At 36.6% G+C, this 27,572-nt stretch overlaps 1 protein-coding gene and 1 pseudogene across 3 annotated transcripts; one reads left to right on the top strand and one right to left on the bottom strand.

Annotated features, from left to right (window-relative positions):
• Positions 1 to 1,663: 1,663 nt before the first annotated feature.
• Positions 1,664 to 2,225, bottom strand: LOC122148149 (annotated as a pseudogene).
• A 2,510-nt stretch (positions 2,226 to 4,735) lies between these two features.
• Positions 4,736 to 27,455, top strand: LOC109046205 (tau-tubulin kinase 1-like). Of its 3 annotated transcripts, XR_006162129.1 has the most exons (16): positions 4,736 to 4,923; positions 7,620 to 7,763; positions 8,861 to 9,008; positions 10,034 to 10,107; positions 10,188 to 10,328; positions 10,422 to 10,526; positions 11,788 to 11,853; positions 12,074 to 12,166; positions 12,341 to 12,466; positions 13,905 to 14,059; positions 14,193 to 14,400; positions 14,526 to 14,674; positions 15,603 to 16,119; positions 22,911 to 24,229; positions 24,838 to 26,897; positions 27,091 to 27,455. XR_006162129.1 is itself a non-coding variant. In XM_042773942.1 (15 exons), the coding sequence occupies exons 2-15, from the start codon at positions 7,656 to 7,658 to the stop codon at positions 25,259 to 25,261; spliced, it is 3,633 nt and encodes a 1,210-aa protein (XP_042629876.1). In that variant the 5' UTR covers positions 4,736 to 4,923; positions 7,620 to 7,655; the 3' UTR covers positions 25,262 to 27,057. The 3 variants fall into 3 exon arrangements, 2 of the variants coding, with proteins under 2 accessions (XP_042629876.1, XP_042629877.1); XM_042773942.1 differs by lacking the exon at positions 27,091 to 27,455 and having other exon boundaries at positions 24,838 to 27,057; XM_042773943.1 differs by lacking the exons at positions 4,736 to 4,923; positions 7,620 to 7,763; positions 8,861 to 9,008; ... (2 more) ...; positions 10,422 to 10,526; positions 27,091 to 27,455 and adding an exon at positions 10,968 to 11,364 and having other exon boundaries at positions 24,838 to 27,057.
• Positions 27,456 to 27,572: the final 117 nt, after the last annotated feature.

Raw genomic sequence — 27,572 nt, 5'->3', positions numbered from 1 at the left:
TTCCTCTCCCGTACATCCACTGAGAGCAATGTATCGCTGTATTTAACCTAGTTGATGTAGAGACGTTCAAAAACAAAACAGACAGAAGTCTTCTTTACCTCTCCAAGGTCTCTGTCCTGTCTTGACGCATCTGGTTTATCAGCCTGCTGCACCAAAGCATCCATCTGCAGGACAGATGATAGTAGGTAGAGATTTATATCAAATCTAGCAAAAGAACAAACATTTAATTCAGGCAACCTTTCTCTTGATGTCATCCTTCTCTCTTTGGACCGTCTGTAGAGGTCCTCTCCTTTTTGGAGGCATCTTCTATTCGTCTTTAACACAACTCAACAGAAAATTTGATCATACTCTGTATTTTGAATGTGCGATTTGATGAAATGTCCCAGTCGTGCTCAGTGGTGAAATCCAGTAAATGACTAAGCACTGGAAAAAAATAATAATAATAGAAAAGTTTTTTTATATAATTTTTTATATAAACACTGCTTCATCAGAGTTGGTATGTGGCTTATAATAATAATAATAATTAAACACTGCTTCATCAGAGTTGGTATGTGGCTTTATCAGGCAGTCGCACTTAACATGTTATGAAAATCAAGCTCAAGTGAAGTTAACAAAGTTTTTGATGAGGGAATGACGGAGATCTGTTTTTTGTCCGTCTTTACAACGGTCGCATTTGAGGCAGCAAGTGCATCGCATTATACGCTTCATCAGCTTACAGGTTATAACATTTATTGTAGCTATATGGGCGATTAGTTTTTCTTGTTTAATACACTTGGCCAAAATCTCATGATATAGACGATGAAGCACCATATGAACAGTATATTTTAAACGTAGCCTACAAAATAGCTTGTTACAACTAGACTGCAAAAGCCCTGCGCGCCAGAGCACATATGATTTGGTAAATTTCTTATGCATAAGAGAAATTTGACTAATCTAAACCATATTTGTAATGTTTTTATAACTAAATCTTGTTTATTGAGTCCCTTAAATATATTTGTTGAAAAATTGTAAATGTAGTCTATTTGTTAAGGAGTTAAAGATAACTAAAGATCAAAAAGAAGTGCCGCCATTCATTTATTTTTGTTTGTTATTAATATGTTGTATATATAAGATATGCATAGATATAGATAAGATAAATCTTGCTGCAATGCAGTTTTGTTATGACTGAACCCCTTGCATTTCTGTTTTGGGCTGTGACTGTGTAATCTGGTAAAACAGGTTTCTTGGAAAAGTGCTTCTGTTTAAGTAAATAAAATATGCATATATAGAAATAAATGTCTAAAGCAGGAACTCTAACATTTAGCAACGAATTACATATTCCAGATCTGAAAAAGTTCTGTAATAAAATCTCAGTCAATGAATTCATAAACACTATTGTTCACTTTTAAGCTTACTTTTGACAAGCTTGTGGAAAAGTCATGGAGATTTTTATTGTTCACTTTTAAGCTTACTTTTGTTGGATCAAACTTGAGCTCAATGTCACAACAATAACCTCAGTCAATGAATTCATAAACACTATTGTTCACTTTTAAGCTTACTTTTGTTGGATCAAACTTGAGCTCAATGTCACAACAATAACGTGCAGATTACTTTTATGTTAATGAGTTCACTGTTAATAAAATATTTCAATTTATTTCAAATGACAGAGACAAGGAAAAGCACAGAGGTGACAACATGATTTATAGCTTGAACAAAGACTGGAGAAAAAAAATCTTATAAAATACAACATTCTTCTGTGTGTTTACAGCATTGGGAAAGATGTATTGCATTACTCCAGCCTGTAGATCGTGTCTTTGATCCAAGGTTGAACGCCTGATCCTGTTGAGAGCTGGAGAGGTGCTGATAGACTCCTCATTCTGTTTGTGAAGTCAGGAATACTAAAGTATTGACCGATGACCGAGGCACTAGAAAGTGAAAAAGCTGGTAACCCGGTTATAGCGTCACAGGAAAGCCATTTAAAGCCATAAGGACAATGATGACATTATGAAAGGCACATGTCTCACCAGGTCGGCTTCATGATATTTTGTATGTGTCATGACAGGTCTAGCTTCTTCTGTGTTTCTGCGAGCTTGTCTTGTAACCTCTTTTTTCGCCAGTCCAAGAACCTTCTTCGCATTCTCAAACGAAACAACTAAAGCGACCTGTAACGTCCTCTCCGACACATTGGCCATGTTCACCTCCGTTCGGCCACAGCTCTAGTTGACGAACGCTGCTGCTGGAGGAACCACCACAGTATGAGTACCCGAACGCTAAGCTGACGTCTTGACGAACGATTCTGAAGGATACATCTACCACACCTATCTAAATTTACGTGTTTGGTTGTAGGCCTTCTTTAGAAAACACAGCACATCTGTTTTAGGTATGACTGTGCGCCTTTGTAGGCCTTCTTTAGAAAACACAGCACATCTGTTTTAGGTATGACTGTGCGCCTTTTAAGTTGTAGAACGAAACCACAGACCTTATAACCCACCACCGAAAGTTCAACAGGAAATCCATTGCTTTAAATGCTAACGAAACCACAGACCTTATAACCCACCACCGAAAGTTCAACAGGAAATCCATTGCTTTAAATGCTATTTGTCTTCCGATTTTTAAGACTAACGTTACAAAGAAATATTGGTTAATTTAAAGGTGCTGTATGTAACATTTTGACTCTACGAAAGCATAAAAATACCATAATATGTTTGCAGATATTTAAGAAACATGCTAAGTTAATATACTTGTTTATCTGAAAAACAATGCTACAATTCTCCTTAAAAAATGTGCATTCCGGGCCGGAATTTCAATCTTTGTTTTGGTTTGTGAAACCTGCTTACTGGTAGTTTACTCAATTGTATTTCAGCACCTGGGTTGCCAGTTTGCTGGAAACACAGCGTATTTAACTTTATTCATCATCACGTGCGCTCGTTTCTGTTTGTGTCTTCAATCTGGCAACCTGTGTGATACAAGTCCGCTGATTCTCTCTCTCTCCTCTCTCTCTCTCTCTCTTAATCTCTCTCTCTCTCTCTCTCTCTCCTCTCTCTCTCTCTCTTCTCTCTAATATTTTGAATTTGGACTGCAAGTCTGAGGCGGACGAGCCGGGAGAAAAAAATCCTCTCTAATATTTTGAATTTGGACTGCAATACCTATTTCAATACATCACCTTTAAAGTACTGTAGAGTTGAAGTTATTGAGCTAGGAAGGGCGTTTTATTATTCAGCTTGTGTAACATCTGAGCTTTTGCTTTGTCTGAGGAAAAGAGATAAAAAAAATAAAATCTATCAACCTCAAAATTTATACATAATTGTGACCACCCAAAAATCTTTTGAAACAATATTGGGTGCAATTAATATGTTATAATGATAAACTTTTCAAAATAATTAGGCATAAACGTAAAGCAAAAATCAGCAAAAGTTTATTAAAAAAAAAAAAAACGTCAAAAAAAAACGAGTCATAGCAGTTTCAGGTGGGTTTTGGGAAGACAGGTTGTTGCTGATCCAAGATAGTCTAACAGCTCTAACCAGCTTGATCTCGGTCAGCTTGCTAGATAAGATTGTACCAGATAAAGACAAATAACCAAAGCTATAAATAAACCCAAGCTGCCATATTAGATCTTATGTTTCATTAATTTGTGTTTGCTGAAATCAGTTAGCTAGATGTTGAAGCATGATCTATGAAAATTATTTAAGACTTACATTTGTTTTTCTCTTCATATTCAAGACAAAATCGATCACAAAACTAATTTGTCTCAATCGCAAACACATTTTTCTTGCCTACTGTTAATTTTCTGGAATATAAAGGCCATTTTTAAGTGTCAACTATCAGTAGCAAGTTAAACAATGTGCCATTGTACACAGTTCTCGGTAGTAACTGATTATATGTAATCTGTATTAGGTAATCAGATAAAAAAAAATGAAGTACTTGTAATTAGATTATATTACTTTTTAAAACTCGTAATTAGATTACAGTTACTTTTTTTTTTTACTGAATGCACCTATTATTCACACAATAGCAATAAAATATTCACAATTTATTGATTTTCCATAATTCTGTTCCCTTTTCACCTAATATATTTACTTTAAGTCTCCCTGAGATTTTAAATTAATATTAAGTAACACATATACATGTTCTCATTTCTCTGATGTTAATTAATGGCCACATGACTTTTAAGTAAGTGTTTTATTTTGATTGTTATTATTTTAAAATGATTTATTTTAGTTTTATATTTTTACGATTTAATTAATAGCTTTTCATTAAACTTGCAAAGCCCCTCAGTTCCTTCATGAAATCCCAGTTTAAGATGCACTTGTTTAATGTTTAATACACTTCATGTTGTTTATAATGAATGGAAAACATTTTCTTTGTTTTTATTTCACTATGGTACAAGATTATCCTATTTAAATCAATGTGATCAACGAGTTAGGTCAAAAGTATTCAAAAAGTGATTATATATTATAACACAAAAAATGTATATTAAAATATAACACTACACATAACAAAATTTTTCACATAAAATTAAAAAATCAGTAACGGACTACAATTTGTAAGTAACCTACCCAGCGCTGATTGTGCATCGACTGACATAATTCATTCCATGACATTTATTTATTCTTTAACAACGGCTATTTCTTTTTCGGCTTGCTCATAATTAGTGTTATTAATATGACGTTTCTGAAGGAATTTCCTCAATGGCTGAAGTCTGCAGATGAGGGGGGTTCACGCCTTTCAGGTTGCTACGCAACAGCCGTCTTCTGTCACGCATGTGCGCGGTGCATAGTGGGAGTATCCGAGCGATGCTGAATCAGTGCAGGAGCGGAGGAGCCGAGGAGGCTGAAAATGGTGCAGCATCAACAAGGGAAAAAGTCGCAGCGGCCGCGCCAACGGAACTATGCGGCTCTCCTTAAACTCTCACTTTGAGATTTTACTCCGTCGACAGAAGAACAGGTGAGTAAACTGGTTTTTGTTCGCCAAGTGATTTTTTTTTAAACAAAGCGCTACCGTAGCAATCTGCTTGTCCCGTGTATGTTGGCACCTTGTCAATAGTGATGCTGCGCTGGCGCGAGCCGCAGGCTTCCATATATGATGCGGGTGCAGGTGTCCAACCGGGCACGCGAAATCAAAATCTGTCACGGTCTTGACAAACTATAAGGCACTTGGGCCTGAGTCAAAAATAGAAACTTACCTATTTGTATATATATATATATTATTCATTGTTAAGGAAAATCATGAATAATTTACATTACATGCCACATAATGCAGCTGTACGTCAACAGCTTACGTGGCCTATCAGTGGGAGTTGTAGTTTTTCAGAGGTGACAATGTCCAATGCCGTTTATGACTATTGTCTCTTTGATGAACGACATATCCCAAAGTGCTTTTCGCTCCAGGCTCGCGCAGGGGAATGTTCTACTGATTGTTAGGCATTGCCCCAATGGACGGTGACGGTGGTTCGGTTTGGGGGCGGGACTTAATCTTCAGGGCTGCTCATTGGAGCAGAGCGTGTTTGGGTGGGGTCCGTTCAGACGGGTCCTTTTGGCACTGCGGAGAAAGATGTGAGGAGACTGAGCCCACGCAGTCCTGAGCTCTTGACATTTAGTTAAGTCAGAATAATGAAGCTGCTCTCAGCAAATGCTTTATGCAATCAGAATCTCACTATCATTTTGTTAAAGTGTACTAGTTTAAGATGCAAACAGGTGAGGAGCCTGCTGCACGATGCAACTGAGGTTTAATTTTTGGTCCATGCGCTTGATCTAATAAAGTTTTTATATTTTAATAGACGCTTGTCGTTTTATTGTACAATACTGTAAAAACGCGTTTTCTAAAAATATGTTTTATTCTTTATAATTTACATTGGAGATAACATGTTAAAATTATGTGTTTAATAGTGAAAAGTGAGAATAGTAAAATAAAGCCACTAAAATGACATCAGTAGTTTTTATTATACATTTATTGTATTGTAAGGTATGTTAAAAAGAAAAAAGGAAGAAGTCATTAAAATCTAGCTTTTTGTATACAGTATATTGGGGCTTCCTCAGTTTGCATCCCTGCATCTCAAAAGGTTGAAATTTACTCTTAATAATGGAAGAAACACTGGTCTGGTTATTTTGCACATTCACTGAAAACATAACATTTGTTAATTCATCAGTGTGCAGTTTGCAGTAAAACACATGTGAACAGAACAAAGTAGATTAAAGAAGCTTTGTGCGTGTTAAAGTAATTTACAATCCCAGAGTAATATACATTCTTTGTATAAATGTTTTATCTGACACATATCCACTGTATTCTAAAATACGGAGAAAATTAGCTCTGAAGGTTTATGGGATAATTATGAATGCTGAGATGCCTTCCTTGGGCTGTCCCGGTTTTTACGGTGTAGAATGAGTGGGGGAATTCCCTGCAATTTCCTGAAATATCTTATGTGTCTCTGCACCAACTCGATGAAGGTGACAGAAGTGTTAAGGCGAGAGTCTTATAATGTGTTTAAACAGTTTTATTAATTAGATGCATTTATAACCCATTGCATTCCTTAGAGAGCAGATTCATTTTACAAAATGAGAGTGATTGTGCTTTATAACGGTAAACAGAAAGAAATGTTTGAAGTCTTTTAAGGATCTAAGTTAAGCACACACAGAGCCTGCAAATAGACACACTCATGTGAAAAATGATCTCTTATGTTTCCATTTTACTGAGGTAACTTAATAAGTGACTGTAACATTATGAGAGCATGCTTTAGGGTGTAGTCCAGTTCTGAGAGACAAGGGCTCTGTGTCTGAACGGCTCTTGTGGATACCTGATACTCTGCAGACATTACAGAAATCTCCAAAAAGCAATAGACGGTTTACTTTGAATAATTTTAAGACGATCATTGTTTTGTAATTGTTTTCAGAATTCTGTGTTTTTGTAAACAGTCTTTTCAGCAATGGTTTAAGACTGTTGAAATGCATGAAATTTATGTCATTTTGGCCACAATTTTGCAGTGGATGCATTTGTAATGTATGACCAGAAAATGGGATCATTGATTATGGAAAACAGCTAAGCCCCGGATAATAACCTCCAGAGAAACATATGTCTGTTCCTTCTGGTGTCTTTATTGTATTCTTCAAGCTGATGGACACATTGCTTTTTTTGTTGTCAGTTTGTCACTTGTCTTGTGTTGGGTTTGTGGATACTTATTTAAAGAGCTTAAATACTTCCTATTTTATTTTTATTTTTTCATGCAAGTTGTTTTTCTGAATGTTCATTATTATTTTAGGGGGGTGCCTGTTTTTCAAGTTTTAGAATATGTTAATTTTCCAGCAAAACATTTTTAAGAAATAATTGTTTACATTAAAAATCATAAAAATGTAAAACTGTATTTAAGCCAGAAAGTAAAAAAATAATAATTACATAGGGATATATTTAAGAATATAAAAAATATTTAAGATTCTTCATGATTTCAATGTAACTAATGTTAACTAATCAAATATAAGCAAAAAGGAGAACTTAAATACAGCATTCTCAAATCCATGTTATTTTTCGATTATATGCTTTGTTCAAATGTTCACTCAAATTAAAATTAATAAAGAATATAATTGTGTTTTGACCCCACTTCAGTATCTTAGCATACAAGTTTAGCAGCTGTGTCACACACTGTGTTGCAGGTAAATGGCAGGGTTTGGTAAAGTGCTGGCCAGCCGATGCAGTGCGTAGGGCCAGGTGTCCAAGGCGACGAAAACATGAACGGGGCGGGGGAGCAGGTCGACATCCTGCCCTCCAACTGCTTGGTAAAAGAGCGCTGGAAAGTGGTAAGTGTGTGTCTATATTTAGGTGAGATTGTGTTAGTGGAATAAAGATGCCAAAATTGTCTGTTGCCTCTGCTGCCTCATCACACAGGACAAAATGGCCCACATATGACAACAGATGCTTTCAAATCAACTCAGTCTGGCTTCTCTCCAAAATGCGCCCAAACCATTTGGTTGTGGGCCAGTTCACAGCATTTCTCCTTCAAGCAGATGTCCTCAGAAATGATTTGTGACTCTTTTACTGTAATGATATCTTTGATGGGGATTGTGGCTATCCTTAAAACAGATTCTGATTCATTAGTGACTGACTTAAACTTAATTCTTTCATATCTCATGTGATAAAGCATGTTTAAGCCAAGTCTAATCAATATGCTTAGTTCATGCTACTAGAACTGAACTGCATGGAATTTAATTAAATCTTTCATGCTAAAAAATATGCTGTTATTAGAGCAGCTAAAGTAACTCAGCCAATCTAATTTTGTCATACAATTTATTACCTGTCAAAAAATCTAGCCAGAAAAGCTTTTCTGTGAATTTAGCTGAGGTATTTGTCATTTTTAGCTATGGGACTTTCTCAGATCTTAGATGATGTTTATTTATGATGTACAGTACGTTCTTAAAGGGATACTCCACACCAAAATGAACATTTTGTCATTAATCACTTACCCCCATGTCGTTCCAAACCCGTTAAAGCTCCGTTCGTCTTCGAAATACAATTTAAGATATTTTGGATGAAAACCGGGAGGCTTGTGACTGTCCCATTAACTGCCAAGTAAAATACACTGTCAGAAAATTATGAGAAGCATCTTCAGAATAGTCCATCTGCCATCAGTGGTTCAACCGTAATGTTAAGTGATGAGAATACTTTTTGTACACAAAGAAAGCAAAAATAACAACTTTTATTCAACAATTTGTCTCCTCTGTGTCTCTCCACATCACCGTAGCGCCATTTTGGAGAATTTTCTTCGCGTACAAAAAGTATTCTCATCGCTTCATAACGTTACGGTTGAACCACTAATGGCAGATGGACTATTCTGATGATGTCTTTCATACTTTTCTGGACCTGCCATGACTGAGCTTGCTATTGTTGGTGTGTTCAGCTGAAGAAGATTGGGGGTGGAGGATTCGGGGAGATCTATGAGGCCTTTGACCTGTTGACACGGGAGAATGTGGCTCTTAAGGTGGAATCCGCCCAACAGCCAAAACAAGTGTTAAAGATGGAGGTTGCTGTGCTAAAGAAACTACAAGGTGAGGAGATGGAGAGGATACAAATATATTTTGTGTTGTTTATCATTCTTACAATTCGATTTAAACATTATGTGGTAATGCTGTTGCTTCTGAAGTTACTGGCCAGTTTTCAAGATTGTTCTATGTACTTGCCAAAGCTAATTTTTACTCTCATAAGTCACTTGACAATATCATTTTGGATTATGTTTATATATATGCTGGTACACTACCATTCAAATGTTTGGGGTCAGTAAGAATCTTTTTTTTTTTTTTTTTTTTTTTTGTTCAGCAGGGGTGCATTAAATTGTTTAGAAGTGACAATATTTATAATGTTACAAAAATTCAAATAAATGCTGTTCCTTTCAACTTTCTATTCATCAAAGAATCCTGAAAAAATGCAGTCATGGTTTCCACAAACATATTAAGCAGCACAACTGTTTTCAACATTGATAATAATAATAATAATAAAAATCTGCACCAAAATCAGCATATTAGAAAATTTTGAAGGGTAGTATACAGTACATATTTGTCTTGACATAATGAGGCAGCAAGCAGGATGGTGTATGTGTAAATATATGTGATAGTTTATCTGTTAATATGCCCACCATAATCTTTTTTTATTTTTTTGTATGTGCTAATATGAAACGCACACAGAGACTCACTGTGACTTTCATGCCTGTCAAGGCAGTTTGCCTCAGCTGTAATTCAGACATACCACTGGGAGTCTGTAAGGATAATGGGCGTGAAGAACTGAAGGATAGAGGGATTACCACACTTTTCTCTCTCTCCATCTCTTTTTTGCTGCTCTCTTGCTCTCATGTCTTTATAACTTTCATGAAGGACACACTGGAGTTCCAAATGTCATTGCCTCTGTCTCTACTTGCTTGCTGAAAGTGTTTTGTATGTGTGAGTGTGTGTGTGTGTGTGTGTGTGTGTGTGTGTGTGTGTGTGTATCCACATGTCCGTGCAGAAAGAAAAATGTCAGCCGTAATATGTGTGACTTCTAAGTAATATCTGTGACATTACTGCTTTAATTTCTTGTGCAGGAAAGAATCATGTTTGCAAATTTATTGGATGTGGAAGAAATGACAAGTTCAATTACGTGGTCATGCAACTGCAGGTACAGTATTTTTTTACTTCTGTTTTTATGCGTGTTTGTCTGTGTAAAAAAAAACTGTAGCTGATTCTTTCTTTCTGTAGGAAAGGAATCTCGCTGATCTCAGGAGGAGTCAGCCTAGAGGGACGTTCAGTATGAGCACGACTTTACGGTTGGGGAAACAGATTCTGGAGTCTATTGAAGCCATTCACTCTGTGGGCTTCCTGCACAGAGACATTAAACCTGTATGTCTTACTGTTGATTATATGATCTCTTTTCTTTCCCAATCCAATTACCTGGCTCCTGTCAGCTGATACTGGTCTCTCTCCTATCCTTAGTCTAATTTTGCCATGGGCCGATTGCCATCTACCTGTAGGAAGTGTTACATGCTGGATTTTGGTTTGGCACGACAGTACACTAATACGAATGGGGAGGTGCGGCCTGTAAGTATTACTTTTTCATTATCTTATAAAACATTCTTCCTCAAATTCTAAATTCCAACAACTACTAATAATATATTATTTTTTTCTCTCTCAATTAATGAAAAAAAAAAAAAAAAAAAAAAAATAAAAATAAATAAAAAGCCCAATAAGCAGCATTTTTCACATTTCTGTTTGTGCATGTGCAGTTTTTATATTTACTTGTGATGTTTTATATTTCAAGAGTTATTTCTAGAGATGCACTGATATAAAAATTCTGGTCAGTATCTTTAAGTTAGTAAGTATATATATATATATATATATATATATATATATATATATATATATATATATTATACGTGTGTGTATGAAATGTCCATGCACTGTTTGAGTGCATGGACATTTAAAGAAAGAGTGCGCAAACGTGTGTGTGTGTGTGTGTGTGTTTTATATGCCAAGTAAATTTAAAGATCACATTATAATAAAAAATATGATAATGGAGTTTCATTTTGAGGTTTGCTAAAGATCACATTTAACAGAGTTAATAAATTTAATTTTTAAAAAACTTTAAGTGAGTATTATGTACAGTAGTGAAAAAGGTAATCTAAATGTACAAGCATGGGAAATTAAACTAATTAATAATGGCCAATAACAGATATGGTACAGAAGTATCATGCATCCCTATTTATTAAAATTTTTATTTGCCTTTTACTAATGAATTTTTATAATTTGTGTGTTTGACTTCATTTTTATGTTTCACTTTTCTCAGTTTTGTTTTGCAGTTCTGTTTTGGCACTCATGTTGAATCGCATGCTCCCCCGCCAAAGATGTTTGTCCCTGTTACCATAGCGACAGTCATATTGTGAGTTTTACAAAATCTTAAAAAGATTCCTTCCTTACCCTCTGAAGGCTCTTAGAAATTACCTAGTTTTCTCGAATGGTTGTGCCCTAAATGCTAAATCCTGAAGCACACCCCTTTGGACATATCCACACCCCTGCTGTACTGTCTCATACCCACATCCTACATCCTCCTCTATGTAAGAGACTTCCTGTACGTGTGTTCAATTAATTGTGCTCAATCAGTCTAGGAAGCCCCAAATAGGTCAAAAGGTCATAAAAAGTAGCTAAAAAATACAGAATTCCTGTCGTTCCACCCTTCCTTACATTTCCTTCCCATGTTTGCTTTGTTTTGATTACGCATTTACTTTTTTCAACCTAAGTGTTAAAGTATAAAATGAAAATTATATGAGTTCTTATTATGATACTCTTAAATGTTCTGCTTTAGCCCAGGACAGTGGCTGGGTTCAGAGGGACAGTACGCTACGCGTCCATTAATGCTCATAAAAACAAGGTAAGTGTAGTCTCAGCTTCAATTCACTGACTGTCTAAAGTATATTACGCATCCAAATTGGTGAGTGCTGGCTGTATTTGCCTGTTTGAATCTGATTTATGGGCTTTAATGAATCTTATGGGTGTGATTCTTGGGCAGAATCATACCACATTTTAATTTTTTTTTTTTTTTTTTTTTAAAGAAGATTGCAGTTTTTAAAAAATTGTATTATTCTTAACAGGAAATGGGTCGTCATGATGATTTGTGGTCATTGTTTTACATGCTGGTAGAGTTTACTGTTGGACAGTTACCATGGCGTAAGATAAAAGATAAGGTAAGACACTTGTATCACACTCACATTAACGAGTGACTATGAACATAATGGAACTGTATTGAGTGAATTAATCCTCATTGTACTCAGTCTTAAGAGCTTTTGATTTAAATATTTAAGACCTTTCAGGGTTGTTTTTGCTGTTAATGGTGTCTGTAATATGCATCTGATGAACAGGAGCAGGTAGGACAGATTAAAGAGCGCTATGAGCACAGGATGCTGTTGAAACACATGCCTGCTGAGTTTCATATCTTCTATGACCATGTGCTGGATTTAGATTACTACACCAAGCCTGATTATCAGGTAAACTATTCAAACACACCTCCAAACACTCACTTCGTACCATCTATAATATCCAAAATGAACATTAATAATATAGTCAAAAATAAATAAAGAACTATATATAATAATAATAATAATAATTATTATTAAAATATAAAAAAAAAATTTTTTTTTTTTTTTCCTTAAAAATAAATGCATTTCTTTTAAACTTTCATTCATCATAGAATCCTGAAAAGTGTCATGGTTTAATCAAAATTATTCCGTGGTCTGTTGAAATTCTTGATTCTGATTGGCTGGCAGGTATGCATTAAAACCATTTAATGCACAGGCAGTTCCAAGTCAGTTTAATCACCGTTCCATATTAATGCGCTGCTTTAATTGATACACACAAACGCACAAACACACAACTCACAGAGAGAGAGAGAGAGAGAGAGAGATTAGAGATCCCGCTGCACACACAGAAACATTCACTTCATTGTTTGCAGAGAGAGACGCACAGACGCCTGCGACTTTTATTAATAAATAAATACTGGATCACTGCACAACAAAGAGGTAAAATCTCTGTTTAAGTAACTAAACTCACAACTTCATTGTTTGCAGAGAGAGACGCACAGACGCAGGTAATTCACAAACACAACTGTCATCTTTCTCTCTCTCTTGATCAAACGATCAATAATTAATTCAAATAAATGCTATAATTCTTCAGATAAATGTGATCTAACCGCACTATTTAATCTCTGTGTATGATTTGAAACGGGGAGAATGCTAGAGCTAATGAGCTGTAACTGACGAAAATAACCGTCATTTTTACCCATTTGGTCAAATATTGCCTGCAAAGAGCAATACTAGTTTTAACGTGTCTATAACTTGGGAAATGACAATGGAATAAGTGGGATAATCAAAGGCTTGCCTTGCATTAAAGGATTTTGTGGAGGCAACCACCCGACGTGAAGCCTCACAATGACAATAAAAAATTCATATTTACTAAAACTAACCGTTGATTATCCCTTACATATTAAACTGCAACTGTTTTCAACACTGATAATAAGAAATGTTTATTTATGAAGACTGGAGTAATGGCTGGTGAAAATTCAGCTTTGCTATAGCTGGAATAAATTACATTTTACAATAATAAATTATTTTAAATTTCAAAAATCAACAATACAAAATATTACACTTTTTACTTAATCAAAAAAAAAATAAATGCAGCCTTGTTGTGCATAAAAGACTGTCAAAAACGAAAAAATAATGAAAATAAAAATAACATTCAAATTTAGTTGAACAGCAATGTATAGATTAAAATATATACATAACACATATAAAAAAAATACTTAAAATATTCTGTAATATATAAATTTACATAACACGTATATAAACATTAAATACAAATGTATTATTTTGTACAACAATTTTGAGTGGAAAATTAATTTTCTTTTTCTTTTTCCTTCCTCTGGTCTAGTTGCTAATGACAGTATTTGAGAACAGCATGAAAGAGAGGGTGATAACAGAAAATGAGCCTTATGACTGGGAAAAATCTGGAACAGATATGGCCCTCCCCACCAGCACACACACGCCACCACAACAAAACACACGGCAAACTGCTGCCATCGTGGGGTGAGAATATATACACACACACTCTTACAACAGTATCAGACCTTTTGCACAGTGGAAAGGGATTCTTTACTCTGGAGTGATTTTAAAAAGACTTTGATGTTATGCTGATATGGCTCCGAATTGTCTCTCTCAGGGTGGTGAATGTGACACCAGTACCTGGTGAATTACCGAGGGAAAACACTGATGATGTTCTGCAAGATGAACATCTGAGTGACCAAGAGAACGCTCCACCTGCTTTGATACCCAGCAGGCCAAGCGAACCTCCTCCAGCCCCACCTGCTGGTGAAGGATGGGATGAAACTGACTTCAACCGTAACAAACTCAGGATCAGCATCAGTAAGGTAGTATTTTTAATGTATTATGCCAAATTATTCACATTAATTTGAATCTAATTAGTATGAAACATGATTTTAGATCAGTTGAGTCTTTAATACTGCTTTTCTTCTGGTTGGTTCTGGATGGGGAGGAGCCTGCAGGAGGAGGGAGGTCCGTTTCCCCAGCAAAGGGTGGAGAAGCAGAAGCTCAGGCCCGTCCTCTAAGGTACCGAAGAGTCAATAGCCCAGAATCTGACCGCCTGTCTGCTGCAGAGGATAGAGGCGATGCCGCAGATAAACGGTGAGGAGAGCGTGTGCTTGAAAATTTATCACTCTGTTCTTCTGGCTGACATTTAGCTTTTCTAAAGGTCATTTGTCTGCATGTGTCTTGTTAGTGAGGAAAGCGTGCAAAAGTGACTTCCTGATAAGAAATGATGTAAAGTTTTTGTTTTGTACAACAATATTTTGCTCTGACATTTTGAATGGCATCTGTGAATTTGCATACTGTTCTTATTATGGTAACATATGGCATTTTTTATGATCAAAATGGTTTGGCATGCTAAAGAAACCTTTTATATTAGGAACAGATTAAAATTAAAGATGAAAACCGTTTTTATTGGATATAATGTTGCATGATCTTGAGATAACTATTTTTTTGTTGTTGAAATTTCTGATTATCTAATATTTCGTTTGTTAAATAATTATTAAATGATCTCTTAGGATTATTAATGAGATGACAATTATTAGTAATTATAAATTAGTAAAGTAATTCTAATAAAGCTATGAAGTAATTATAAGTATTATAAATATAATATTTAATATAATAAACAATGACCATATTTATTAGTTTCTAAACTAATTATTACATTTAATAAATATATTTGTCATATGTTTCTTTCATCAGAAATCATTCTAATATGCAGATTTGGTACTCATTTTCTTTTTATTGTCAATGTTGAAAACAGCTGTTGCTTAATATTAGCATTTTTTTTAATAATTGAAGAAGAGAAAGTTCAAAAGAACAGCATTTTTTTCAATAGATTTTTTAGCAACATTATAGTGCTATTTGCTATTTAACTTTTAATTCATCCTTGCTGAATAAAAGTATCCCATTTTTACTGACCCCATACTTCTGAACTGTAATGTTCCTCCAAATTAAAGTCTGAGTCTAGTTAAATAGTTGTTATCCAGTTGATTCTGTGTCTTAGCCTTCGTGTGTTTTGTGGCAGCTCTCGTTTGGACATGCTGGGTTCTCCATCCAGGCACGTCTACTCTTCCCAGCCTGCTCAGATGCTCTCTTTAGAAGCTGGACAGGGAGAACGATTGGCTGGTGGCCACCATGATGTCTCTGCAGATGGTGACCAGGAAGCCCACAGCAATGCCTTTATCCGCTCAGTCCCGTTGGCAGAGGAGGAGGACTTTGACAGCAGGGAGTGGGTGATGATTGACAAAGAAACAGAGTTGAAAGACTTCCATCCTGGGGCAGAGCCCACCACCTCAGGCACCACGGATGAGGAACCAGAGGAATTACGCCCCCTTGAGGACCACGAGGAGAGGAGAAGGAAAGGGCATATGCATGGGATGGGTGAAGCTGAGGCTGTGGTACGACCAAAAACGCAACGTGGGATGATGATTGTAGCAGAGGAGGAGGGGGCGGGACCAAGCCCCGCCCATTCACCTTGTCACTCGTTGCCTCATACCTGCCCCAGAAGGAGGGAGTCAGAACCATTTGGACCTGAAGGACCGGTAAGGCACACCTGAGTGTGTATGTGTGGCCATGTGTGTGTATGTGTTATCCTGATTACTTATATGTTTGATGATCTTTAGCTCCATCATAACAGCTTTCTGAAAGTTTGAGTCTAGTTTGAAATATAATTTCACATTTTATCACATTATCAAACACCAGTGGTCTGTGAGTGCATCGTTATCATCAAAGTCAGTGTGAATTTTAATAGACAATTCATTTTAGTTCTGTGATATCACATTTCTGAGCGAAACAAAAAAGGGCCGTAGCAAACTAGATAAAAGAAAGAGCAAATTATCATTTATAACTGATTATTTAGACCTTTTTAGAATAAATAATAAATAATATATTATAAATAACAAACACAGATGAATAGTTTACAATGAAACCAGAAGCATTAATTAAGAAAGTAAATATGGTCAATTTTGATTTCATGTTGACTTTAGACTTCTTGCTTCTAAGTACACAACACCCTGTCTAATTTACGTCTATACACTGGCATAGATTTAATTGTTGCAAAGATGTTATATGTTGATGACTGAATTATTGTTTTTGTGGGGGTTTTTTTTTTCATCTGTGTGAACAAACATTCAAGTTGTATTAGTGAATAAATGGAGTAAGAGTATTGTTGTTTATATACTGTACCTAATGCATTGACTAATTTTAACAAATTGAACCTTACTTAAATAAGATTAAGTTTCTGACATCTTGAAAATCACTAGGTGCTACTATATCTCTGTGTTTAAGTTGTGTTATGGCTGTAGTGTTATGACTACTAGCATTTGTTCCAAGCTGCTGAATATTTTTACATAATGACATCACCAGTACAAGAAAGGCACATATAATCCTCTGATAACTTGTACTGCAAGATAATTAGCATATGTTGTTTGTATGTGAGTCTTTGTGTACACCCTTGATGTACAGTATGTGCGTTATGTAGTCTGGTGCATTTGTGTTGAGCTGCATGTTCAGGGTTTTGTGGTTGTGTGTGTGTGTGTGTGTGTGTGTGTGTGTGTGTGTGTGTGTGTGTGTGTGTGTGTGTGTGTGTGTGTGTGTGTGTGTGTGTGTGTGTTTGTGCACATCACACTCAATTCACAGCCAAGCTTAGTTTGCTCATTGGTCATACAGGGGTCTGTGTGCACACGTTGGCTCCTTCACAACATATAGAACATACATTCACCCGTACATAAGCTTAAACAAGCCTGTCTTTAGTGTCAGACAAATGTGGGCTGGTCTTGTCCTCTGAACGAGTTACAGCACATCTATGTGTTTGTACCACCCATTTGAAATAATGTTTCGTTCTTCTCTTGTTTTTTATTGGTGTGTTTTTGTGTGTGCATCACACACAATCTTAGACAAAAAAACACGCTTTTTTCAATACTTCGCGTTTAAGTTTTTTCCTCAGCCTGATTCCTCTTTTCCTCCGCTCTTATTGGTCTTTTTCAGTTGGAGGAGGACAGGCCACACCCACATCACTCATTCCCGAGGCCCGCCCATTTGAGAAGACTGGCGTCGTATGTGTTTTCCTCCTCTACCGTGGAGCCGGAGCCCTTCCCCCATGACCTCGGGGGAGCGGCCATTCAGCGCAGCCGCTCGGCTGAAAGCAGCCCCGCCCACCGCCACGCCCATCGCAGACACATGCCCCTGTTGCCAGGCAACCCCAGAGCCCGGCATTCTGTACTAAACCTCCCACGCCTACACATTCAGCAAATGCTGGCCAAACTTATGAACAAGACATGATTCCCCCACCATCAGCGTACACAGACGCACATGTGAGATGCCGTTTAATAGAAGGGGAGCACGAGTGCACACTTTATGCCCATAGATGAACAAAGTTTAGTATGGGCAATAAACTTGGGTCTGTGATTGTAAGATTTGTGTGTGTGTGTGTGTGTGTGTGTGTGTGTGTGTGTGTGTGTGTGTGTGTGTGTGTGTGTGTGTGTGTGTGTGTGTGTGTGTGTGTGTGTGTGTGTGTGTGAGTGAGATATGAGCCGCTCTCCAGCTAAAGTGAATTTTTTTATTCAATATTTGACCTTAAAAAATCTGTCATCATTTATTCACCCTCATGTCATTTTATTCATTATGACTTTTGTAGAACAGAAAAGAAGGTATTTTGAAAAATGTCCTTTTTTTTGTTGTTCTGGACCACACTGACTTCAAAATATCTTCTTTTATGTTCCACAGAAGAAAGAAATTCATACAGGTTTGGAACGACAAGATGACAATTGTCATTTTTGGGTGAATTTTCCCTTTAAGCACTTGAGACGATTGGAGAAAGATAAATTATATTGTATTCTCCAAAACAAAACAAAAAATCTGTACAATGCTGTATGATGTATTTACTCATAGAGACACTGTACAATTTATTGATTTATTTCATTATTATTTGTTTATTTTTATTTTTTTGTAAAAAAAGAAACACACAAAAAAACTAAGACAAAAACACATTTTTACCTCCATCAGGGGTGTTTCATGCAGAGCTGCTGGTGTCTGGTGGGACAGGCACTTTAATTGACTAAAGTGACGAGAATATTTATTTATTTATTTATTATTATTATTATTTTTTTTTGCTTAGGCCCCTTAGATTCCCATCAACACTGTCTTCTTTTCTGTATGAGGACAGTTGTGATGCAGGCTGGATAGTGTGAATTTGTTTTCAGGGTTGAATGTGAGAGAAAGCATGACCTTAACCACATACAGTCTGTGAATCCTCACAGGGTTTGTACCTGTAAAATAATCTAGTTGCTTGGTTCCTCTGGTATTTCAAGAAGAGTATTTTTGCTGTATAGAAGAGAAAATCAGTAAGCAAAGAGAGATAGAATAAGTTGTGTGTATACATGTCCAAGGTGTGAGTATTAGGCCTGTATTGCATGACTAAAATTATGTAGACACACATTTCTATTTAATGAATTTGTCTGTTTCAGCTACATCCTTTACTAACAGGTGCAGAAAAATCAACTATACAGCCATATACAGCCTCCTTATACATTTTTAGGTGAATGGCCTTGGTTTAAAAAAATATATGCTTAACAAATGAATGTGAGGTTGGTGTGTCTTTACATACTTTTGGCCATGTAGATTAATTGTGATATGACTTTTGTCTTCCATATTAGCTATAAAAATATATTTAAAGATAATTTTCTCTACCATAATTATTATCTTTCAGTATTACAGAAACATATGCATATTGCTTTCGGATGATCTTAGGTTCCATGTGAAGAGTGAGCAGTGTTTATCTGATGGCAAGAACGTCATAAACACAACATCCTAGATGTCAAGACGTTTGTCTAATAGGGAGATATAAAGTTCGAATAAAGTTCTGGTATAGAGATATATTAAATAAATTATTATATATTGAAGTGCAATATAGCTTAAGGCAATAGGTGTGTAAAAGCAAGACTGAGACTCTTTCTTTGGTTTTGTGTCTCATGCATTAGTGGTTTGATACACATATGCAGATATTTGAAATTGACTATAGCTTATCATTCAGCCAATGAATGTTGCCGTTTTTTGTTCCTGGCCATAGACTTCACATGCTACTTCAGTGTTTAAAATCATGCATAAATAAGCTTTTGAATGCAGAAGTGCAGCGTTGTTGTCATAGAAATTAGAATACACATTGTGTCATAACCAGGCATAATACAATAAAATGACAAGCGTTTTTGTGCTAACCAACAGTAGCCACAACATTTTTTAGATTACGTAGTTTTTATTTATAGTCCAAAATCATGCTTCACATAACTGTACATTAGACATCCTATGTTCTGATTGGTGTTATTTTAGTATTTATATACTATTATAGCAATTATTAGTGTTTTGAATCAGCTTTTATGTTATATGATCAGTTTTAATTTTAGTTTTCATTTTGTTTTATTTTTATTTTAATGTTTTAATTTGGCTTTATTTTTAATTTAAGTTTTAATCATTTTAGTACTTCAAATGAAACTCATTTTTTCATTTATTTGTAAAGGTAACATTTCTAACTTGGGTTTAAATTTCTCATCTAATATTTATATTGTTTTATTTCAACTTAATTTCAATTTATCCAAAATGTTTTCATTTTACTCAATTACAATACTGGCTCTGATTGGTTGATTGTGTCACATTTTCATGGACAGACAGTTTGGTTGTGCCTGGTTGGGACAGTGTTATGAAACATAAAGTAGCATTAACACATTGAAATCTTTGCTTTATCTGTATTGTAAAGTCCTACAACTTCAGTTCAGTTGAGATATATACATATCTGTGGGAGGAAATTAAGATTGATTGTTTGTAGGTGAATTAATTTTTCACTTGAAATTCATGCTGTAAAAATGCCATGTGACTCAAGGCTGGATATCAGTGCATATGCGAATCTTGCTGAAAATGCAGAGTTTCTTAAACCAGTGGTTCTCAACTCCAGGCCTCGGGACCCGCTGCTCTGCACATTTTGAATGTTTCTGAATCTGACACACTCTGCAACAATGGATCTCTCTCCTAATGAGCTGATGATCTAATCAGGTGGTTAAATAAGGGTGAAAAAATGTGCAGAGCAGTGGGTCCCGGGACTGGAGTTCAAAAATAATTTTTCGTTGGGCCAACTGCAACAAACTCTGTGTGGTGAAAAAACACATGTATGAATTCAAAAATACAATATTTCATACTGGGTTTGAACTCAGCATTCATAGCAGTTGGCTCCTGGTGTCTTTGCTGCTTTGGGTGTTTTAATGCAATTCACACCAATCACTGTTTATCTGGAATAACCAAATGTACTGTAACGTGTATGTTCAGAAGTGTTTGTATCTGAACTGTGTCAGTTGATCCAGATGTCTTCCTAACGGAGAAGATGAGAACAGACTGAATGACCATATATAGAGACACAAAAGCTTGGCTGTAACTGTAATTTTTTACAGTTTGGCTGTATTTTTTTAATGCAGGATAATATTAAGCAAATAGATTTCTGCATCCCAAAGATTGTTAATTGCTTTTGTACTACCATACCATACAAAATTTTGGGGTCTGTAATATTTTTTGTCTTTTGCTCACTAAGGACTCATTTAGTTAATCAAAAACACAATAAAAGCAGTAATATTGTGAAATATTATTACAATTTTTTTTTTCTATTTGAATAAACTGTAAAATGTACTGTAATTTGTTCCTGTGATGGCAAAGCTGAATTTTCTGCAGCCATTACTCCAGTCTTCATTGTCACACGATCCTTCAGAAATTATTCAGATATGCTGATTTGGTCTTCAAGGTTTTTCTTTTTTTTATTATTATTATTATTATTTTGAAAACAGTTAGACATGCTTAATATTTTTTGTGGAAACCGTGATCTGCGTTTTTTTTTTTTTTTATGAATAGAAAGTTGAAAAAAATCAAATGGAAACCTTTTATAACATTATCAATGTCTTTAAAGACATTATAAATGTCTTTACTGTCACTTTTGATCTATTTAATATATCCTTGCTGAATAAAAATATGTTTTTTTTTAAAAAAATATATCTTACTGACCCCAAAATTTTGAAATGTAGTGTTTTTACACATTCTGTCACATTCAAATCTTGAAAAGTCAAATATCATTTCATTGGTATATTTCAATTTAGAAAATTTCTTATGAATAAAATAATTTCCCAGGAAATGTAGTGTTTCCAAGCCGGTGAAGATTAAAATGGTGCCAGTTTGCATAATGTGAGATAACGTGTTCAGATAGTTTGAGGAAGGTTAGAGGAACTTTAACAAATGTCTTCTCTGCTTAACTGAGAGATTATAAATAATGTTGTCCATTTCTTCTGAATCTATATGGTGTTCCATGTAGTACCATATTTTATGCTAAATTCAATATTCACTCAAGCCGAACGGCTTTTCAGCTTCATGCCATTCAACATTTTTTACCTCTCACATTCTCTGTCTCTAACCGGGTCAAATTTGAGCTTGTCAGAACTCCCCAGAGACAAACCTTGAGTGTACAACAGCGTTTAGCAACATCTGTTTGTGTACAAAAACATTAAAATGTATTCTTTTATGTATTTAATAATGTATTGAGAAAAGCCTAAAACCATGTAGGTGGCTTTTTTCACAGATCAGTATTGTAATGAATCAATTTTAAGGAATTTTATGAGTCAAAATTTATATCATACGCTGACTTTTTATTGCTGAAAAATGTTACTCATCAGCTGATCCCAGATCTGCTTATAGAAGTATTACATGTGTGAATCAGGGTCAGCCTTAAACTGGAAGAGTCTTTCACGAAATAGCTAGTGCAATAAACACCATAGAGACTGTATAGTAGACTTGTAATATGTACAAGCATGTATTTTAGGCTTTTGTAAAATTGCAGGTCTTTGGACAGATAGCTGAACATACTGCTGTACTAACACATTCCTCTTTCTCTAATCGCTCTGTGTGTCCACTGCTGTACATACTGTTGGCTGAGCACTGTCTTTGAGTCTACACTTGAAATCACAAATGGGCTAAATCATTTAAAAAATAGAGATAAAACATTATACTGTAAAATGGACTTTTGTGCCTTTTCAACCATGTGTGTCATTCTAAAAAGACAATCCTGCGAAGCTTGTATACAACCAAATCACAAGTAAATAATCTGAAAAATCACTAAAGAGTGGACTTTTCTCTCACAATGTGGTCTAAGTTTGTTTTCTATAATTTTTTTTTGAAGTGTTCTTGTGCAGCCTTAAAAACTTGTACAACCTAAAAACTTGAAAACCTAACAACAAATTTATTACAACCTCTCCAACTCTTTCGTCATTACTTCACTAATTTCTTTTCTCTTTTTCTTGCATTGCTACCGGAGGCTGCAGTGGCTGAACCTTCACCTTCCTCTCAGACCCGTCTGAAGCGAGTCGACTTTGTGTCTGGTGTGTTGATGTTTGATGATTTGAGAGAAGAGGGTGCGAAGACTGGAGGCTCCGGCAGTGATGGAAGCCCTCGGAGTAGCGAGGGAAGCCCAGAGGGCGCTGCATCCACTCTACTCGCCCCGGCCCACCGGGACCACGACCAGGAAGAGGTCTCACGCACGCTTGTGCTTGTGTCTGCTGGAAATGGGCAGGTTTCACCTGGAGATGCACAGGGAACTCTCGCCGCGTTGACACCGCAGGGAGAGCGACCCGTGCCAGATGAATCCGAACCCATGCCTTTCTCCTCTTTCGTTAAGTCAGAGCCCAGGCCTATTGTCATGACAACTGCAGCTGTTATCACTAGTGGTTCTTCCTCACCGCCATTCACCAAGGTGGAACGCACTTTTATTCACATTGCTGAGACGACGCATCTCAATGTCATGACAGCCAGACACCGTCCGCCTGGACTGGATGAGCTGATGTCTACTGAGCGTGAGGAGACGGGTGGAAAGAAAGAGGAGAGGGAAAGGGTCAGTGAACGAGAGCAAAAGGAAAGTGAGGGGATTTCATTAAAAAGAGAAGAGGATGAGGGGGAAAAGGAAGAGGGTGAAGCTGAAGAAAAAGTAAATAAGAGTGACAGAGAGAAGGCAGAGGCTTTGATTTTAGCTGAGTCACATGACCAGCCAGAGACTACACTTATTGAGGAAGAAGAAGTCTCCAAAGAAGCCAAAATGGAAGGGAGACCAAATGGGTTTGCACCAGAAGTAGAGCAGCAAAGGGAACAGGAGCAGAAAGAGAGTCTGTCAGTAACACCTGAACAACACAGAAATGCAGAGGTGGAGGATGAGAAGGATATGTCTCCACCAGAGGCGGAGTCACCTGAGAGGAAGCCACTCCCGCAGAGGCGGAGCCGTATCCCTGTGCTTATGTCAGAGGAGGAAACAGGCTCAGACAAGTCCTCACAGATGAGTCAAGAGCAGTTGCAGCGAACTCGCAAAAGCCGACAACAACAGCTGGCTCGTCTTGTCCTGGAGCGTAAACAAACCCACCTGAATCGTTCTCGCTCCGCTTCCTCACACTCCCCGACACTCTCAACCACTGCATCTGAAGATGAAGCCCACCAATCAGACGACTCGGCGAGAGGAGAGAGAGGAGCAGATGGGAGGATTAGGAGCAGGATCCCTCGTCCAGTCACACCTATCATGGGGCCATCTGACCAGCTAGAGGGCACGACCCTTCCACAAACCCAGAGATCTGTGTCTTTCATTCAGTACAGGTGGGTGGAGCAGAATTTCAACTTAAATGTTATTCATTTGAATCTGCACTACCAGTCAAAAGTTTGGACACACTGAATTTCTGTTTCTTCTTATTAAAAAAAAAAAAAAAAAAAAGATATATTTATTATTTTTTAGGGAGCCAAACTGTCTGAATATAATAATAATACTAATAATAAGAAAAGTAATTTTATATTATTAATATTCTTGTTCTTGTTATATCTCTAAGACTTTGAACTCACAGCGCATACAAAGATAGAGTGTGCAGCATTTTCTGTGAATGGCTCCGTTTTGAGAAACTAAAAAAAAACGCAGATCATGAGGCCCTTGTGTGAAAATTAACACAGTGCTGCAGTTCACTCTGAAACATGCTGTATTACTTATTTAATTAAACCATATAAATTTAGGTTTTTTAGTTTAACTGACATAAACCTGTTTGGTGAACATTTGGGTGTTCATTCTAAAATTTTCTTTCTGTAAAATTGTGAATATTGAATCTACCTCAGATTTTGCTTTGGCACAATTACTGACAAATTATATAAAGAAAATCATACAGACTGTCCTGTAATACCTCTGATTGATATGACTCATTCTTTCCTCTCGCCAACAGAACCAACAGTTCTATCAATCCCAAGATTCAAAAATCTGCAAGTCTGCACACAAATATCCATCAGCAGCCGCCTAAACCTCAGCTCCGTCCCTCTAAAACACTTCCACCCCGTCCTCCATCTTCAGGCCCCTCCCACTCACAGGCAAGTCGGACCGCCACACGTACCATTACTCGTACCTCAGCACTTTATGCCACCCGGAGCATCAGCACGTACGCCACCTCTCGCACCGACAGCCCTTCGCCTCAGCGCATTCGCCGACAGCCTGCAGCCAATGAAATGCAACGACAGCCCAAACCTCCTTTCCCTTCACAGTCCAAATCCAAACCTCAGGATTCCACCCCCAAAAAGAGCAAAACCCACCCATCAACCTCATCGCAAACGGCAAAGAAAGATCCAATGGAATCAAAGACTAAAACAAGATAATTAAGACTTCATTCATGCAGGTGTTCTTCGTCCTCAGCATCATCATCATCACAATCACTCTCTTAATCATCAGTGTTGGACTGTACTTCTCATTAAACACAACAAACTCAACCAGACAAAATGGATGGATGTGTTCGTCATTCAGCCAAGTGACTGCAGCAGCTACGAAATACCTCTAATGAGGAGAACCTCTGACATTTGTGAGGGAGAGTTGTCATTAATGAAGTGTGTTGGACAGATGAACACACCTCATATGCCTTAAACCTGCAAAGGAAATAATTGCTGTCATCACAACAAAGCTTCCACAGGCTCTATCCTCCTGTTCACGACGCAAATGCCACTATCAAGTTCAATAATACAACCAATCTCATTGTACACATTAGAAGCGGATTCTACTGCAGCTTTAAAGCTTTTAAATACATTACACTACATGCTATTTATTTTAATTGAATATCACTTCCAAAACATACATTTTTGAACCAACATCTCAATATCAGAATCTGGAAAATATAGCTTTATCGAAATAAAAAAATAAAAAAATCCCAAATGTACATATTACTCAACTAGTTGGTGTTTGGGACAGACTTTTTCTGTCAACTTCTGCCGTCAATTTGTGTGTGCTAAAATTTGTATTAATCTCAAATAATAATAATAATAATAGTCATTTGCACCAAGACTCTGTGGTTCTGTGAAAAACATGCAGAAACAAATCATAAGTCTACACGGAACTAAAATGGGTAACGTTGCTGCTACAGTTTGATGTCAATCATACAATCATCTTGGCCCCACCTGCTGTTTCTGATTGGGTCAATCCATCTGTGACACTCATTTGCTAAATTTACTTGTAACCAGTTCCCGGACCAGCAGCATCCATTTGGAAATGCTCGTCCGCTTCTGTTTAATGTCTTTTGCAAAACTGTAGATAATGTAAGCACTACTTTTGAAAAACAAAGTTATATTTTTGTTCCAAAGAACAACGTAGTCTACAAAAATTATTAATGGATAAAATAGGACTAACTTAGTTGCATTTGTCTCAGTCTCAGGCTGAAAATGCACCATTCTGATCTGTATGCAAACTTTACAGTTCAAAGAATGCTTGAGGAAGCTAAATGAAGGTCGAAGAGAACATGAAAGCTTCTTAAAATCTGACATACCAAGGAGAATAAAGCAGCAGGAACCAATAATGTGTTTAAAAGAAGCATGTCTGGGGTTTTTAAATGTACTCTAGGATGTTATTTTTATGCAGTACTGCTATTCCTGAGTGTCCACAGCATGTGTTCAAAAACTGGTAATCTGACGTGGAGTTCAAATGACTAAGGTGCTATCATGCCTGCTGTAGTCATTGGTGTTTTTTTTTCTGTCCTATGCTTGGATTAAAACCCAAACATCCATGAAGATTGTCATATCAACGGAAGAGAAAATTGTCCTTAGTGCACAGTGTTATTTGTGAGTAAAGTTAAAGGGAGTGCTTCATTTGGACCATGCCCACTGCAGAACCATTGCATGCTGTTGTTTGGATGAAATCACAGGAAAATACTCTCTGTGGTATTTTCCAGAATGTTCCATCTGCGGAGAGCCCTGAAGACTCTCTCTGCTCTTAATACTGACGAGATTCGAGGAAGGACACCTCCTCCTGGTTGGTCATCTCTCTTCAGTGTGTTGCTTTGAGAGAGGATTTGCATGAATATGCTTCATGAATCTTGATTGACTAACTTATATTACGGAGCAACCTTTCTGAGTTATACGATTAAAAACTATTGCAAATTATCCATTCAATAAACACAAGTTCCATCACTGTTTTGGATGATGGTTTGTGTCTTTCTTTCCAGAAAAACTGCAAAGTGGATGTTCTGCATAGAGAATCTGCATATCCTGGCTGTGGTGAAAGTGAGAGGAAATAAGTATCATCTGTATAAAAATGGAGCAATAACAGAGAAGCTAGAACACTATGTAATCACATCATCTTAGATCTTAGTGTCCTTCAGGCTAGTTCAGGGCTGGATGTTTCTGTTACCCATGCGACCCTAAAGGTCATTAATAATGGTGGGAATACAGTAGCAGCTTCTAGAAATGTACTGCAGTTCAAAAGTTTGGGGTTGGTGAGATTACATTTTTTTTTAGCTCATTCTTACCAAGACTGCATTTATTTGATCAGAAACCCTGTAAAAACAGTAACCGTTCTTTATTTTAATATATTTAAAAATGTAATGTGATGGCAAAGCTGAATTTTCAGCAGCCATTACTCCAGTGTTCAATCTCTCATGATCCTTCAGAAATCATTCTAATATGCCGCTTTGGTGCTGAAGAAACA

The sequence above is a fragment of the Cyprinus carpio genome, chromosome A17, assembly GCF_018340385.1.
Source record: "Cyprinus carpio isolate SPL01 chromosome A17, ASM1834038v1, whole genome shotgun sequence".
NCBI lineage: Eukaryota > Metazoa > Chordata > Actinopteri > Cypriniformes > Cyprinidae > Cyprinus > Cyprinus carpio.
Note: the sequence above shows the minus strand (reverse complement) of the source record. Positions and strands in the feature narration are given on the sequence as shown.